This window comes from Anolis sagrei, chromosome 3 (genome assembly GCF_037176765.1).
Source record: "Anolis sagrei isolate rAnoSag1 chromosome 3, rAnoSag1.mat, whole genome shotgun sequence".
Classification (NCBI taxonomy): domain Eukaryota; kingdom Metazoa; phylum Chordata; class Lepidosauria; order Squamata; family Dactyloidae; genus Anolis; species Anolis sagrei.
The window spans coordinates 82,568,309-82,587,266 of record NC_090023.1 but is presented as its reverse complement, the minus strand read 5'-3'; the positions used below and the strand labels follow the sequence as shown (position 1 = coordinate 82,587,266).

At 38.9% G+C, this 18,958-nt stretch overlaps 1 protein-coding gene and 1 long non-coding RNA gene across 17 annotated transcripts in view; one reads left to right on the top strand and one right to left on the bottom strand.

Moving 5' to 3' along the window:
• Window positions 1-18,958, bottom strand: part of DMD (dystrophin) — a 1,568,405-nt gene that overhangs the window by 375,402 nt on the left and 1,174,045 nt on the right. For 10 of the 15 annotated variants that reach the window (XM_067466757.1, XM_067466754.1, XM_067466761.1 and 7 more), the window contains one exon: window positions 7,137-7,172. The exons of the other annotated variants lie outside the window; for them this stretch is intronic. In XM_067466757.1, coding sequence (XP_067322858.1) covers window positions 7,137-7,172 — 36 coding nt within the window. The remainder of the gene's footprint in view (window positions 1-7,136; window positions 7,173-18,958) is intronic. 15 annotated transcript variants of the gene reach the window in all.
• The window catches only part of LOC132771755 (uncharacterized), a 100,313-nt gene that overhangs the window by 50,986 nt on the left and 30,369 nt on the right, over window positions 1-18,958 (top strand). The window lies entirely within an intron of this gene.

Here is an 18,958-nt window from a genome sequence, read left to right as displayed (position 1 = left end):
GTAGCTGCTTTCACGATTCTTCATTTAGGCCTGGTAGGTAGCTTATGTGACAGCCTGTAGGGATTGAGAGCCTTGAGGATCTTTTCACAGCTTTTACAAACAGTCATAGCCTTCTATAGATGGTTCTATATCAGAAGTAGCTGCTTCCAAGTTATCTGTAAACTTTGTCCAGTTAGCTTTATTTAAATTATATCTTCTGCGGAAAGGGGCACTTTTTGGTTTTACAGCTGCATATGCTTGGCAGCATATTGGTCTGTGTTGAGTATTAAGCATTGGGTTTAATACCCTTTTAACGCATTGGTGGACTATGGTATCATTTACAAAAATCAGATCAGGGTTATAACCACACTTCCATCAGTCACTATTAAATGATGGTGGTAATTTACTGCCATGGAGGAGGCTCATTTGACTATTGTTGGCCCACATTAGAACTGCTTCACCATTCCTATCATCTTCATCATAGCCCTAAACACAGCTATGGCTATTGAAATCTTCCACAATAAAATGGGCTTGATGATTGCGGCAATTGGTTGGGGGCGTAAAATAGAAATCAACCCCAGGTGGTTTATAGAGTGATGATACACTACAGCTATCGAGTTCCACAGATAGGATTTCAATGTTGTTTACTTCTGTGAGAGAGGTTGCAGAGATTGCTACATCAGATCATACAAAAATGCCACTACCATATTGTCTGTGAAGTCATTCCACTGCCAGTTGCATTCCGAGGATTTTTTTTTAAAAAAAGCATTGCTTTTAAACAAGCCTCTTGGTAAGAAAGAACTAATTATTATCAATTGTTCAAGAACCATAAATATAGGCAAACGTGATATTATTAAAGCTAAGCTTTAACAAGTTCTATCTAACTAGATAAGATTTTCCATAAGATCATCTTCAGCTATTCTGCTAATCACAGACTGAAAAGTGTTACTAGTAAAACCACAATTTTTGTCAATATAGCATTAATGTGTTCTACTGACAAGAGATGTGAAGAGAACAGTTGATGGCTTTTATGGATATGCATTGAGAAATTCAAGTAGGGCCCCATGTTTAATTACAAAGAAAAAAAAAGAAATACAGAATTTGAGACATTATGGCAATGAAAGACTTCATTCAAATAATTTCTAATATAAACATAGGGATTATTGGGATGTTCTAACCAACTTTATATCCAAACCCAAACCCTATTTTTGAAGGAATATATTTTCATCTTTTTGTTTCATTTTTTTTCTTTCATGAGCCTTGACCCTTACATTAACCAGATGATGGAAGTGACAAAACCATGAAATGACATGATCCAACAGCAAGCAGGCTTTGATTTTTTTTAAAAATGTAAAACTAATACCACTGACTTTTAAGACATTTTCCATACCTGTGGGTAGTGACTATTCAAGAGAAATCCAATTTTCAGGTTCCTAACTTTTATAGATTTTTACATAAAATTGAGGTAGAGATATGGAACAAATTGCTGAAGTCAGCAACTGAATGTGAATAAGGAAGAAATATGTAAGAAAATTCAGTGTGAAGTAGATTTGCAATGATCAAACAAGGGTTTTATATCAATTTAGATGTGCTAACCTAAAATACAAACATAATTGTCAAATGAACATGTGATCCTTCAAAATAAAACATACACATATCTTACAGGAGTTGAAAATGGCCACAGAAATATTGGTAGCTATTGGTATTGGCTGATTACATAAATCTAGCATATTATCTGTATCTACATCCAAAAAATGTTTGACTCATACTTCCTAAATGGCTCACACTTACTAAATGGTATTTGCATAAAGAAATGATAGGCTAAATAATTCTACTGGCACATCATTTGCATTTGTATAGTTTTCTTTGTGCTGAGACATATATGTTGAAGAGAAATAATTTTATAAAACCTGAAAAAGTTTGCAAAAATATTTAGAAAAGATAGTGTGTTTTTTATTTCAAGTCATTGAGGTTTTTTTTCTTTTTTAAAATAAGGAGCTTTTTTTTTTCACTCACTACATAGTTCAGTCTGATTAGTGCAGTTTCACTCACAATTCTCCCACCAGGAAATCATTATAAATAGAAACTATATCCTTTAACAAACAAGGAGGGGGCACGTACCAATTAGTTTTCTAGCTATAATGAATATACTTCAATCAGAACAAAAATAACAACAGGAAGCACTCTTTTTCTTACTTCAAATTCCTATAAGAAAACAAATGTTGCTTTTTTAAAGAACCTGTTTTGCAGTTTTATCTACACATATCAATATATTTAGGCCTTACAAGTTTACTAGCTGAAACTGATCAGTGGTTGTGTTATTTTTGAGATGGTCCGAAACATAAGAGAATAGGCTATTTGGAAGTCATGCAACGAAGCAGACAAATTATTTTAGTATGACATCCAGGCAGCCTGCAGGTGGTTTTTATGGGATGTGCATCCAAAGCATCACTTCAGTGAAAAGTTCACTTTTAGAAGTAAAATGGGGGTTAGTGCAGTGGAAATATGAGATTTCATTGAGCAGGAAGAATCTTATGGGATTCTTTTGCAATGACGAGAAGACTGTGATTGTAGTAATATACTAAATAGACTAAGAAAAATCCTATCTTTGTGCAAATAATTGTGAACCAACCAGCTAACATGTCACAATTTCATTTTTAATACCCCACAAACTTAGATACTGTATATACTCGAGTATAAGCCTAGTTTTTCAGTTCTTTTTTTAGGCTGAAAAAAATCTCCCCCAGCTTATCCTCGAGTCAATGTTATTTATTATTTTACTTTGTTGTTGTTGTTAATATTATTACATTTATTATTTTACTCTATTTATTATTTCTGTTGTTACATTTATTATTTTACTCTATTATTATTATTATTATTATTATTATTATTTTACTCTATTTATTATTATTGGAGGACATGTAAGCATATTTACATTGAAGAAGGTTAGAATAATGGTTTAACCAGAGTTGGACAGTCTTATCTTGAATAACGCTTTTATGTAAATATTCAAAAATATTTAACCTATTGATGCCTAAATTAATATAATTTTATTGGTATCTATTATTATTTTGAAATTTACCAGTAGCAGCTGCATTTCCCACCCTCGGCTTATATTCGAGTCAATCCCTTTCCCCAGTTTTTTGTGGTAAAATTAGGTGCCTCGGCTTATATTCGGGTCGGCTTATACTCGAGTATATATGGTATGTCTATTTGCTATTAACAGTACATGTATTGAAATGTCTCAACAAAATTGATACTTAATAGGATCTTCTACTTTGATACTAGTCATGAAAAAAGAAAAAACAAAGAAGTTCATACCACCATCACACAGCAATTTCCTGTGCTTCAGTTCAGAAGTTTTATATATTTAAATACATTCACAAACTCTTTCCCTTCATGCCTGTGAGAGATGTTCAATACTTTCTGCAAGTAATTAGAATCTTTACATTCAAGAAACTGGTGTGTGTGTGTTTTAAAACTGCATAAATAGCACAAATTGTGTCACTAGCATAGAACAGTTTCTGCCTTGATGAATTTACTTCCAAAATTAAAAAAAATCATATTGGTTATTTCCTCTTTTTTAACCATCCCTCAGTGCTACTCTCTGTGTGTATGCACGCACGCATGCAGAGGCACTTTGATTCACAAACAGATTTGCGTATGGTTTTGTGCAGACATTTTTGCTCCAATTACAATAATGTTCATGTAAAAGTAAGGCATGTCTTGTCTCATTGTTATGCTGGAGTCAAGAACTCTCACAAAGCCTAAGGATTTTTCAACAGGCTGCCTCAACATGTCTAAACTAGGATGGAGGTTAAATCTGGCACACATTTCACTGGTAGTTCTCAAAGTTCATGGAGATACCGCATGCCACAGCATAATAGTTGTGTTCCCTCTCTTTTACGGGGGAAAAAGAGGGGGCTACTATTATGCGGTGAAAAAAACCCTCTCTGCAAAGGGGAGAGGAGGGTAGGAAGATGGGAGCCTCTGTAGTTCAGAAAGAAGAGACTACTGAGCGGGTGAACTGACCTACCCAACAACCTTTCCCTTCAAAGCTACAGAGAAAAATCCATGTTCATTTGCTTGTAAAAATTGTTGGTGCAAAGAGCTGCAGCCAATTATTAACTGAGGTTACATGCTCATAGCTGAGTCAATAGGCAGTCTCTTTCAGATGGCAATAATAACTTGGCTTGCTCCTGGACCACTTCAGGGAATACCCAATTGAGACCCCTCCATCTCCTCACCGTCCACTATTTATAGTCTGCTTTTCTCCAAAGCTGGGACACTGTGACTAACAAAACAGAAAGAATTACAAATAAAACACATGTAGCAAAATATGTATTAATCACTTTGGTTTATATTATTTTGAATTCTTTGTATTTTATCTGGATAATTTGTTTTATAACTGTATTGGTTAGGTTTACATTTTATTATTCCTTCTTCCTTACTGTGTGGGTAAGCGTGTAAATAGAAACACAAACTATTTATTTATATTATATAATACAGCCCACTTTTGTAAGGCACCAAACACATTGTTGGTGCCAAATAAATAAATATGTATTAAACTGTACATACAATTAAAATCCACTTTTGCTCCTCCTGAAGTTGGTTCCACAGATTAGAGTCCAAAGGAATCAGCCAAACAAGCCCAGCTACCTAGATCATTTTGTCTGACCACGAACCAGAACCTAGACTCTAACATAGATAATCTAGAAATAAACTGTCAGACAATATAGAACATAATATAAAATAATCATAAAATGATTGAAATGGTAGCAGAAAAACTAAAAACAGATATGTTCACAATGTATTAGCAAGATAAAGTTTTTCTACTTTAAAAAGAAGAAGAAGGGAATTTCCTACTAAAAACAGCAGAAAACAACAATAAGGAAATTACTAGATTGGTAGATCAGTTAAAATGAGTAAAATCAGAGGATGGGTAGGGTATATATGAGGGGAAGGCCAGATGTCATCATATCTTTCAATATTATTGGTAAGTAGAAAATAAAATAAAGTAAGGTTCTTTTCTTTTACTCGAGGGAGAAATATAAAGGCAATTCCCAAAACATGTGGAATTCCTTTCCTTTTAGGTTGGATTTAAAAAAGCTCTCTGTCTCCCAATCCTAATTGAATGCACCAAGAGTTTAGATCTTGCCAACAAATGTTTTGAGCCTCAGTCCCACTCATCCAAAGGCCCCAATACCTTCTAACTAGGAAAAAAGCTTCAAATTATCTGATATCACTGGCACTTTCAGTCAAAAAATCCTAGGTTTCTTGTTATTACTGGATGGAAATTTCCATGCTTCTAAGGCTCCTTTAAGTTCCAGCCAACAATTTTTCACTCCTCTAACCTCTTCTCCACATTAGTAAGGGGAAGGGTAAGCGAAACTGGGGACCTTTCTGAAGCACTTGGTATTTATTTCTCGTGTCAGGGCAGCCAGTCAAATATATTACATTTCTAACAGAACAAAGCAAACAAACAGAGAGAATACAAAATGTGTGAGTTTGGTAGTTGATTAAATGTCCTTTGACCAGTATCTGGCCACTTGGAGTGCCTCTGGTGTTGCTGCAAGAAGGTTCTCCATGTTGCATGTGGCGGGGCTCAGGGTGCATTGCAGCAGGTGGTCTGTAGTTTGCTCTTCTCCCCACTCGCATGTCGTGGATTCCACTTTGTAGCCCCATTTCTGAAGGTTGGCTCTGCATCTCGTGGTGCCAGAGCGCAGTCTGTTCAGCGCCTTCCAAGTCGCCCAGTCCTCTGTGTGCCCAGGGGGGAGTCTCTCATTTGGTATCAGCCATTGGTTGAGGTTCTGGGCTTGAGCCTGCCACTTTTGAACTCTCGCTTGCTGAGGTGTTCCAGCGAGTGTCTCTGTAGATTTTAGAAAACTATTTCTAGATTTAAGTCGTTGATGTGCTGGCTGATACCCAAACAGGGGATGAGCTGGAGATGTCTCTGCCTTGGTCCTTTCACTATTGGCTGCTACTTTCCGGCGGATGTCAGGTGGTGCGATACCGGCTAGACAGTGTCATTTCTCCAGTGGTGTAGGGAGCAGACATCCCGTGATAATGCGGCATGTCTCATTAAGAGCCACATCCACTGTTTTAGTGTGGTGAGATGTGTTCCACACTGGGCATGCATACTCAGCAGCGGAGTAGCACAGCGCAAGGGCAGATGTCTTCACTGTATCTGGTTGTGATCCCCAGGTTGTGCCAGTCAGCTTTCGTATGATATTGTTTCTGGCACCCACTTTTTGCTTGATGTTCAGGCAATGCTTCTTGTAGGTAAGAGCACGATCCAGAGTGACTCTGAGGTATTTGGGTGCGCTGCAATGCTCCAGTGGGATTCCTTCCCAGGTGATCTTTAGAGCTCGGGATGCTTCTCTGTTCTTGAGATGAAAGGCACATGTCTGTGTGCAATTAGCACTTGGTAGAAAAGCTCCAAACAACACTTATGTTGGGAACCTGATGTCTGGGTGTATAACTAATGTTATTTGCCATGCTTTCTTCGTTTGATTTATTCAGAGGAAGTTTACTGTTTTATTCGCTAGGAATGAAATACAGTAGAGTAATTTGTCAAAGGTCACTCAGGGAATTTATCTGATCAAGCAAGGAGTTCAGTGCTATTCTCCTTGAACTTCATAATACAAATTGTGAATTTTATCTAAAAATATATATTTAAAAATCTAGAGGTGTTCTATGAAGGCCACATGAAAGAAAAAGAAGGATTTCTAGTACCAAGAAAATAAATATATCATTCACTTTTGAAAATGTTGGTTCTTGAACTTTTGTAAAGTCCAAGTTTAACTATAGCAAATGTAGAACGATGGTTCTTGGTCAACAATCTTTCTAGCAAGTTAAACTTTTGGTGTCCACATACACAAGTTTGATCTCTTTTATATTCTATCATACTAATAATATTCTTAGGAATCTACTGTATTTCTCCCATGTATTTCCACATACTTATGCACTTTATCTCTTTTAAGCATTTTGTATGATTGTCAGTGGTATCAGATTGATTAAACCCTGAAGTCACCTTCAGCACTATCTAGTCAAACACAGGGAGTAGGAGGATACTAGAAAGCGAAAGGGTATGTTTCACACTATTTGTGAGCATATGGTGAAAGTCAACTAATGGGGTCACATTGACAGCAGCTTACCCGCTGGAAATCAGAGGTCATAATGGATTCTGCTAGCTGAGAGATATGAAGAAAAGAAAGGGATAAAAATGAGACTTCTGACAGAGAAAAAACACAATTAAAAGTGAACCAATAAAGGAAAGAGGAGCATGAAAAAAGGAACCTGGTGTGAATAAAATGGAATGTGTGTGCGTGTGTGCATTATGGTCTTATAACAGATACCGTATTAACTAGCAATGTTTGGAGGCATGTATATCATATATTATGAAGCATATAGCGATAATACTTTGAACATACACACCTCCAAATATTGCCAATTATACTATACTTTGCTTAAATACCCAAATCACTCTATCCCTAATTAGTTTTAAAACTTGTTAATTGTAAAAAGTTATGTTATAGAGTTTATACAGATGTGTATAAGTGCTATACATATATGAAACAGATTGTTAAAAAACACAAAATGTTAGATATTAAATGAAAGGCAATGTCTTGATGTACCCTTATTGTAAAGGATTATATATGCCAGTATGTGGTAGTTAGTTACCCAATTCAATGGAAAAAGCATTTTGTTTAAGAAAACCTGATACAATGCCCTATAATCATGTGTCATTTAACAATGCCTGATACAATGGTCACGTGAATCAGCAATCAGCCGAATGTACATTCATATAGCCAGTCTTCATGGCAATGTCAATATAACAAAATACAGATCGGTTCCTTTTATGTTTGCTCCAACACCTTTTTTGATCACATAATTCAGAACTGGGCAAAGTCCAGGCCTGAGTTGCATGAGCCTTCCCAGATAGTCTTTACAGTCCCAACTCTTTTGGATTTCCAAAAATCCAAAACTATTTGAATTTCCTTTTTTCCATTGAAATCCATAAATTGCCTTTCCTGCAATCTTTCCATAGGTGCAGCAATTTACTTATAAATATGTTGTAGTAACCCACGCCACACCAGCACTATTTGACTTCAGAAAACATGCAACTGGGATGCAGGCCACTTCCAGTTTTGTTTTATATTTATGCATTTCGCAAAAGACCCAAGGCAGAATACTCCTCCCAATCCACTAAATTGATTATTTTACTACAACCAGTTGATAAAAGCATGATCATTCTATGTTGAAACCATTTTAAAAATCAATGTATGTTGTAATATAGTTGAACATAATCAGCACTGTCTCTTTTAAATTCCAAATATGTGGGATCAATAAACTAGATATTTTTGTGTTTCATCTTAGATCTCCATACTGGAAAATAGTATGCTACAGATAGCAATTCTTTACTTCATATAAACTCTTCTCTTGGTTGAAGGTGACTGAAACTGCAGTGCAAAGCAGTTGGAGTCAGATTATAAAGAATTGTGCTCCTGCTGACAGGGAACTACCTTGTTTCAGCAGCTTCCAAAGAAATTAACAGCAAAATCCTACATATGTTTACTCAGAAGCAAGTCCTACTGAGTTTCTTTCAAGGCTTTCTAACAAATAATTTTACATAGGATTGCTGCCTAAACAACTAATGTGGAATGGAGTAAGAACTAGGCTGATACTCAAGTAGATGACCAAAGGAAGAGGTGGTAGGTCATTTATCACCTTTTTTGTCAATTCAAAATTATTGCACAATCAGTTTTTGCCCACCAGGAAGAAAATAAGCAGTTGTGAGATATATTGTTGGATATCTGTCAAGAGGGGAAAGAGTTAAGCAATCTGGTTTTTGGTTCCTAATTTCAGCTTGCAGTTGATGTTTAATTAAAGAAAACACAGAACAAAGGGAGTGATTCTGCTGGTTCTCCTGTATGTCTCAGAGCCTTTCCACACAAGCACAAAACCCAGTTTTTTCCAGATTAGACTAAGATCTCCAAACAACACCTCAAGATAATCTGGAATAAACTAGGACTTCCAGGTTTTTCTCTGGCTTAGAAAAATATCTGAGAAGGTTTGGACCTTCCCAGGTATGAAATCTGTGAGAATTGACTCTCAGGATCACCTTCTGCAAACCCGAGGGTCAATCTCCATAGCCATCTCACTTCTTCGCACTCCATTAGCCCAAGGGATGGCAGTATCTCTCTTCTCTCCAAGCCCCCTATTTCTCTAGGAAACCTACCGGGGAGGCCTCCATTTGCAGGCCTCTTGTAGCAAGCTCCTGTCATATTAAAATAATCTGATAGGAGGTTTGGAGAGGGGAGGAGGAAAATGTTCCCTCCTCTCTCCAAATGGAGCCAGGCCTCTCCAGTTTACTGGGGAAATGGAGTGGTGGTGGTAGTGGTGGTGATTCCTCCAGGGTTAATCTCAGATCGATCCAGGAGGGTATCTAGTTGTCACCCTGCCAAAATGGCAGGGTTTGGAGCTGCTGCATATGCTGTGTAGCCTAAAACTCTAGAGAAACCAGCAGGTTTTAGGCCTGTGTGGAAGGGCCCTCAGTAACTTTCATTTGAACGGATCATGTTATTTTTCTAGCCAAACTCTTTAGATAGGTGATTGAGGCTTAGTGTTACAGATTTAGCTCATATCTGGGAGAATGACTCTATAAAGTAGTGCTGATTTTATTTTGACCTTTAGCTTGAAAAGGTTTATATAAATCCATTAAAATAAGTCATCAGGGTTTATGAGGTTAAGCATCAATAAAATGAAAATCATACCTAGTTTCACCCCTTTACGTGAGTGCTAAATCATTACTGAAAGACTAATTCAGAGCCAAAATTACAAAAGTCAATATTGATTTAAAAAAAAAAAACCACACTGCATATAATATCTGTAAATTTCAGTAGAAGACACATTTGTTAGGGCAAATGAGCCTATTGCTTCATGCAGTGGAACATTAGACTTGCCAATTTTTCTGTTCTCCATCTATCGTGGAGGTGGCCTCTCAGGTATTTTCCAACACTGTTCTGCTTATATATACATTTCCACCTCTATTCTATCTGTCTAAGATGTATTTCTAAGCATCTTCTATTTGCTACATGTCAGACGGTTGACTCACTCTCAAACAAATAATGTTTACTTTAATTGGTACCTGATTGAACCTCCTAGCACCTGCTACTAGGATCTTTTCTTCTTAAACTAAAGGATTATAGACATGAAGGCAATTGTCTATGCCATTGACCTACTGCTTTTTCCCCTTCTAAGGGTCAAAATTCTTAAGGTTAATTTTTTGTTTACAAAGCTGTAGAGATGATGCAGTTCATCAATGAAAGTAATACACTTGAGTTTTGGACTCTTTTTAAATTAGTAACTGTAGGCAATAACTCCAACTGTACTATATATTAAAAGACCTTCGTTGTTTTTTTTTTTAATGAAATGATTCATTGGCAGCCGATCCCAAGGTAATCAAGCAACTCTATAGAAACAACAATTTCAGGAAAAAAAACTACCATGTTGATTCTGTTTTCATTCTTGATATACTATTTACATAGATATTTTTGCATTAGTAAAATGTATCTTTCTGTGCAAACAAATGTGTTATTAGAGGGTAAAAAGCAGCTCTTGTTGAATTAGTGCCAAGCTGAAAAACATACCTATACTAGAATGACAGATAGGATAGAATAATACTTCTCATGCCAAAAATCATTGCTGTTCTCGTTCTTGTTATTGTTTTATTCAACTTTCTGATCTTTATTTATTCATTGTATGAAAATGTCTTATTACTAGACCTTCTACTAATGTTGATTGATGTCATGGGGATACCACAAATAAATGTGATCCAAAACTCTTAACATTGTGAAAAAATGCAGTGAGGATTATGAAACACAAAATTAAATCAAATGAATAATAAGTGTAAAATGAAATACAAAGAAAATATTATTTGTAGATATATATATTTGGCTGTAATAGAGGGAAGAAAGGGAGACTAAGGTCATTTACAGCAACCTTGCTCTTCAATCTATTTATAGTACCAAGAATATTCATAAAATCAATATTTGGGAAACCTATGTTGTAAAGAATATAAATAAAATGAATATCTGGGAAACCTATGTTGCAACCACATTTAATACTTCATTATATACACAAGTTTTGACAACAGTCCTGTTCTTAACATTGGGCGAGGGAAGGTTTAACAGTCTCATCCTAAGAAATATTTAAATATTTTTGATATATCAAATAGGATTACCTTTTCTTTCTTTCCTTCTTTTGGTGTTTGCTATTGCAGTGCAAATCACAAAATACATAATGTATGAAGCAAGAAAAAACTACTCATAAAAATAAATTTCTGGAAATAAACAAATCATCATAATTGTAAATGCAACAGCAAAAACCTAGGCTTAAATCCAATTGCTACCCCAACTAGAGTAATGCAACTGAAACAGTAATGTTCACATAACTGTTGACTTAATCATCATCATCATCATCATCATCATCATCATCTTTATTTGTAGACCACCCTATCTCCCCAAAGGGGAAACCACTCAGGATGGTTTCCAACAAATATGGCAAACATTCAATGCCAAATAAAAACAATAAAAACAGTTTACACCAGAACAAGACACATTAGATAACATGAAACAACATAACTACAACTTAATAATCAAAATAACGAGAAATAAAAACAAGAAATAAAAAATTAAGTACCTACAGTACTAATCAGAAATTAATTCAATGAGTCTATTCTACTCACTCTACTCAGAGAGCCGGTATGATGTAATATTTTGAGTGTTGTACTAGACCTCTGGGATTATCACGATTTGATTCTCTGCTGAGCCATTAAAACCAACTGGGTGTCCTTGAGCACCCAGTCAATACCAAACTCCCTCCCAATAAATCTTACACAGAAAATCACTCAACAGGGTTGCCATAAGTCAGAAGCAACTTGAAGGCACATAACGAAACAACATTAGGTGGGACCAGCAATTGGAATGAATCAAACAACATCAAACACACACCAAGAGGAGGTTATTAGCAACCTCCAGATGGAACAAACACGAAAACTTCCCGTCTCATGCACAAGCTGTGGCATGTTCAGCTTTTTCACACTACAATTACTCAATTACATCTGCCCCAAGTGTAAACAGATCACTCGCATGGAACACAGGATCCGACAACTCGAGGACCGTATTAAGACCCTTAAGGACATTCAGGAACTTGAGCTGTTCTTAGACACCACGCACCACACTGTCCTAGACACGCAGCCCATATCACACCAACATTACGGGGAGGCTCAACAGAACAGCACCTCAGATGTCGACAACCCTCAGGCTTGGAGAAATGTCACCCTTAGAAGGACGCATAGGACCCGGAAGCCTCCTCAGAATACTTCCGCTCAGCTGCAGTTACACAATAGATTCCAAATTCTCACACAACTATCACCTGACCAAGAAACACAACATATTGGGGAAGACCAGAATGGCTTAGATACTGATCAGTGGCTCATCCTTGATCAGTGTGCAGGGGATAGCCCTGACTGGGACAACACTTCACAACATTCACACTTGCACAATCGTGCAGGTGTACCATCCCCAACCATAGACCAGGAGCAACAGGAACACATACAGGAGAACCATAGGCTCTTGGACGAATCTCAATGGATTGTCCTTGACGAATGCACTGGGGATGTCGAGGAGGAGGACAACACTTTTCACCTACACAATTCACACCAACACGATCACTTTTCTGGAGACCTACACACTACATTGCACAAAAGGGGCCCTGTCATTCCCGAAAGTAAACAGGTCTTGGTAGTAGGCGACTCCCTCCTTAGAGGAACGGAAGCTGTCATTTCCAGACCGGATGGGATGGCTCGAGAAATATGCTGCCTACCGGGGGCAAAAATACACCATATCACTCAGAGGCTCACCAGGCTCCTCAAGCCCTATCACCGTCCTCCCCTCATGTTGATTCATGTAGGAACCAATGATACTGCTAGGCATACGTTTCAAAAGATCACAAATGATTTTCGAGCTCTAGGAGCAAAGCTAAAATAATGTAATGTACAGGTGGTCTTTTCATCCCTCCTCCCTCTTGTAAGACACGGACCCACAAGAGCCAGAAAAATAGTACGGGTCAATGACTGGCTTAGAAAATGGTGTCAGGAGGAACGCTTTGGCTTCCTCGACCATGGCCTGCTTTTCCAGGAGGATGGCCTACTGGCAAGGGATGGGGTGCATCTCACACAAGTAGGAAAACACCTTTTTGCTCACAGACTCGCAAACCTCATTAGATGCACTTTAAACTAGGTCCACCGGGGGAGGGGGACAACAGCCTTGCGAACACTACTTTACCCATAATGTCTGGGAATCGCCAGAAGGCTAAACGGAGGGCTGCACAAACACAACAAGGACCAAGTACCAAAAGCACAATAATCCCAATTAAACAGCTCAAGGGAAGATCCCAGGGGCTCACATGTCTTTACACTAATGCACAGAGCATGGGAAATAAACAAGACGAACTCCAACTTTTAGCACAACACCACAAATATGATATCATAGCCATCACTGAAACCTGGTGGGATGACTCCTATCGCTGGAATGTAGATATCGAGGGGTATAACCTCTTTCACAGAAACCGAACAAAGGGGAGAGGAGGCGGAATAGCCTTATATGTCAAAAACTCTTATGCTGCAGAAGAGATTCAAGACAGCAATCTGGGAAACCAGCTTGAAATCATCTGGATAAGAATCAAGGGAACTGGGACTCAAAAAGATGTCGTTGTAGGCGTCTACTACAGACCCCCAAGCCAGGAGGAAGAACTTGATGAAGTCTTCTGCCAACAGTTGACCAAACAGGCACAGAAAAGAGATGTAGTAGTCATGGGCGATTTCAACTATCCCGATATTTGCTGGAAAACAAACTCGGCCAAGAGTACAAGGTCCAACAAATTCCTCGCTTGCCTTGCAGACAATTTCATGGTCCAGAAGGTAGAAGAGGCAACAAGGGGATTGGCTACTCTTGATCTCATCCTAACAAATGCGGAGGACCTGATCGATGCGGTCGAAGTGGTAGGATCCTTAGGGGCAAGTGACCATGTGCTCCTGCAATTTGAAGTACAAAGGAAGGCCGAAACTAAGACAAGTCAAACCCACATTTTGGACTTTAGGAGAGCTGATTTCCAAAAAATGAAGGAAACGCTGAGCAGCATTCCGTGGACACAGATACTAAAAGACAAGGGAGTTACGGATGGATGGGAATTTCTCAAGAGTGAAATACTCAAGGCGCAATTGCAAACCGTGCCAACAAAGAGAAAAAATAGGACAAGTGCAAAGAAGCCAGAATGGATGTCCAAAGAACTTCTAACTGTGCTAAGACACAAAAGAGACATGCACAAGAAGTGGAAAAAGGGAGAAATCACCAAAGAAGAATTCAAACAAATGGCCAACACCTGTAGGGAAAAGGTCCGCAAGGCTAAAGCAAAAAACGAGCTCAGACTTGCCAGGGACATTAAAAACAATAAAAAGGGCTTCTATTCTTATGTCAGTAGAAAAAGGAAAAACAAGGAGGCGATAGGACCTCTTCGAGGAGAAGATGGGGCAATGCTGACAGGGGATAGGGAAAAGGCAGAACTACTTAATGCCTTCTTTGCCTCGGTCTTCTCACAAAAAGAGAGTCTTCAACCTCAGCAAGATGGAGTGGATGAGGGATTGGAGGACATCCAACCCCAAATTGGGAAAGAAGTCGTCCAGGAATACCTGGCCGCTCTTAATGAGTTCAAGTCCCCAGGGCCAGATCAACTACACCCCAGAGTATTGAAGGAACTAGCGTAAGTCATTTCGGAACCATTGGCAACCATCTTTGAGAGTTCTTGGAGAACGGGAGAAGTTCCAGCAGATTGGAGGAGGGCCAATGTGGTCCCAATCTTCAAGAAGGGAAAAAAGGATGACCCAAACAACTACCGTCCGGTCAGCCTCACGTCGATACCAGGCAAGATTCTGGAAAAGATTGTTAAGGAAGCGGTCTGCAAACACTTAGAAACAAATGCAGTCATCGCTAATAGTCAACATGGATTTATCAAAAACAAGTCATGCCAGACTAATCTGATCTCTTTCTTCGATAGAGCTACAAGCTGGGTAGATGCGGGGAATGCCGTGGATGTAGCGTACCTGGATTTCAGTAAGGCCTTCGACAAGGTCCCCCATGACCTTCTGGCAAGGAAACTAGTCCAACTACGGTGAGGTGGCTCTGTAATTGGTTAAGTGGACTAACACAGAGAGTGCTCACTAATGCTTCCTCTTCATCTTGGAAAGAAGTGACGAGCGGAGTGCCGCAGGGTTCCGTCCTGGGCCCGGTCCTGTTCAACATCTTTATTAATGACTTAGATGAAGGGCTAGAAGGCATGATCATCAAGTTTGCAGACGACACCAAATTGGGAGGGATAGCCAATAGTCCAGAGGACAGGAGCAGAATTCAAAATGATCTTGACAGATTAGAGAGATGGGCCAAAACTAACAAAATGAAGTTCAACAGTGACAAATGCAAGATACTCCTCTTTGGCAGAAAAAATGAAATGCAAAGATACAGAATGGGTGACGCCTGGCTCGAGAGCAGTACGTGTGAAAAAGATCTTGGAGTCCTCGTGGACAACAAGTTAAACATGAGCCAACAATGTGATGTGGCGGCAAAAAAAGCCAATGGGATTTTGGCCTGCATCAATAGGAGCATAGTGTCTAGATCTAAGGAAGTAATGCTACCCCTCTATTCTGCTTTAGTTAGACCACATCTGGAATATTGTGTCCAATTCTGGGCACCACAATTCAAGAGAGATATTGACAAACTGGAATGTGTCCAGAGGAGGGCGACTAAAATGATCAAGGGTCTGGAGAACAAGCCCTATGAGGAGCAGCTTAGTGAACTGGGCATGTTTAGCCTGAAGAAGAGAAGGCTGAGAGGAGATATGATAGCCATGTATAAATATGTGAGAGGAAGCCACAGGGAGGAGGGAGCAAGCTTGTTTTCTGCTTCCTTGGAGACTAGGACGCGGAACAATGGCTTCAAACTACAAGAGAGGAGATTCCATCTGAACATTAGGAAGAACTTCCTGACTGTGAGAGCCGTTCAGCAGTGGAACTCTCTGCCCCGGAGTGTGGTGGAGGCTCCTTCTTTGGAAGCTTTTAAGCAGAGGCTGGATGACCATCTGTCAGGGGTGATTTGAATGCAATATTCCTGCTTCTTGGCAGGGGGTTGGACTGGATGGCCCATGAGGTCTCTTCCAACTCTTTGATTCTATGATTCTATGATTCTATGATTCTACATTATGAAATGCTTTTCACATTTAACACTATCAGGAAATCAGAAAAAATATTTTAAATTTCTTGCTACTAATGAACATTAAATTGCCCAATGAATTGAACAATTATCTAAAACATGCAACAAACACTTTGTTTTGAAATCGTCTGACTAGCCTCCTAAAAGCAAAACCAAAAAAAAAAAATTAAATCTATATATATAGACACACACACACGCGCGCGCGCTCTGTGTATAATGAGTACCTTAAAAACAAAAGAACCAATGAACAAAACCACACCAAATTTGGCAACAAAATGTCTCACTACACAAAGAGTGACCATCACTCAAAAATTATGATTTTGTCATTTGGGAGTTGTTGCTGGGATTTATAGTTCACCTATAATCAAAGACCATTCTGAACTCCACCAACAATGGAATTGAACCAAACTTGGCACACAGGACTCCCCTGACCAACAGAAAACAGTAGAAGGGTTTGCTGGGCTTTTGGAGTTGTGGTTCATCTACATCTAGAGAGCACTGTGGATTCAAACAATGATGGATCCGAACCAAACTTGGCACGAATACTCAATATGCCCAAATATAAAGACAGATGGAGTTTGGGGGAAATAGACCTTGACATTTGGGAGTTGTAGTTACTGGGATTTATAGTTCACCTACAATCAAGGAGCATTCTGAACCCCACCAATGACAGAATTGGGGCAAACTTCCCACACAGAACCCTCATGACCAACAGAAAATACTATGTTTTCTGGTGGTCTTTGGTGACCCTTCTGACCTCCCCTTGCAACCCCCCCAGGGGTCCCAAACCCCAGGTTGAGAAATGCTGCCTTAAGGCCACCCAATCTAACTCCCTTCACCAGAGCAAGAAAACATAAAGCTCTCCTGACAAAGAGCCATCCAGCCATAGATATAGATAAATATATATGATTCACACACACACACACATATACACACATGTTTATGACAGATATAGTATCATAGATTTGAAAGGGACCCCTAAAGAAGGACAATTATATGTTGCATGTTCCAGAGTAGGCAACCAGACAAAAATGCTCTGTTCGTTTTAGTGGCACAGTGGGTTAAACCCCTGTGCCAGCAGGACTGAAGACCCACAGGTCGCAGGTTCAAATCTGGGAAGAGGTGGATGAGCTCCCTCTATCAGCTCCAGCCCCTCATGCGGGGACATGAGAGAAGCCTCCCACAAGGATGATAAAAACATCAAATCCGGGCATTTCCTGGGCAACGTCTCTCACACCAAAAACGACTTGCAGTTCCTCAAGTCGCTCCTGACACACACAAAAAAACCCCTCAAAATCCACTGGAGGAATTGCCACTAAATGTGGCCACAAGTCACCTAACCCAAGGAGTGACCATCACTCAAAATTTTGATTTTGTCATTTGGGAGTTGTAGTTGCTGGGATTTATAGTTCACCTATAATCAAAGAGCATTCTGAACTCCACCAACAATGGAATTGAACCAAACTTGGCACACAGAACTCCTATGACCAACAGAAAATATTGAAAGGGTTTGGTGGGCATTGACCTTGAATTTTGGAATTGTAGTTCTAGTTCACCTCCATCCAGGGAACACTGTGGACTCAAACAATGATGGATCTGGACCAAACTTGACAGGAATACTCAATATGCCCAAATGTGACCCTTCTGACCCCCCCCCCCCCCGGTGACCCCCCCCCCGGATCTTGACTTCCCAGATAAGAAATGCTGCCTTAAGGCCATCCAGTCCAATTCCCTTCACCAGGGCAAGAAAACATAACCAAAGCCCTCCTGACAAAGGGCCATCCAGCCATTCACACACACACATATGTATATGACAGATGCAGTATCAAAGATTTGAAAGGGACCGCTCAAGAAGGACAATCATACGTTGCATGTTCCAGAGTAGGCAAACCAGACAATCTCCACATCAATACTGGCAAAGAAACAGCAAGAAATACTGTTTACTCACAAGCATAAAGACATTACATATATTAGAAACCAACACTTTCTCATTACTTTAATTTCCAGATCACCAGACTGGGCAACAGCAACGTGTGGTAGGGGGCCACTAGTATATATATAAAAAGAATTAGTCAAGCAAATTAGAAGTTTCAAATAGATTATATGACTTATATAAGAGCTTGATCAAGAAATTATCTCAATATAACACCTTAAAAATTAAAAAGAAGTCTGGATTTTTTTTTAAAAAAAATTGGGTGGAGTTGAGAATGGTTGAGAGAAAAAGGCACAATACAAAATTTGGGACTATGGTTCATTCAGAGGGTTATCCAGAAAGTAAGGTTACAAGATTTTTAAAAAAATACAAATAATGAATATATTTTAATAAAACTTACATGGATTGTAGCATAGGTATTACATTATTTTTCCACATAATCACCATTCAGTTAAATACATTTTGTCATTCTTGGGTCGAGTTTTTTATGCCCAGGTCATAGAAGTTTCCCTCCACCATTTTCAGCCAGTTAGTCACTTCGATTTTCATCTTGTCGTTGTCAGAAAAGTGTTTTCCACCAAGGTGTTCCTTCAATTTAGTGAACAGATGATAGTCACTGGGTGTGGGAGGGGCATCTTAAAACATCCCAACCAAATGAAGTCAACAACTCTTGTGTTGCATGAGTGGTGTGCAGATGCACATTGTCATGAAGGAAACAGAC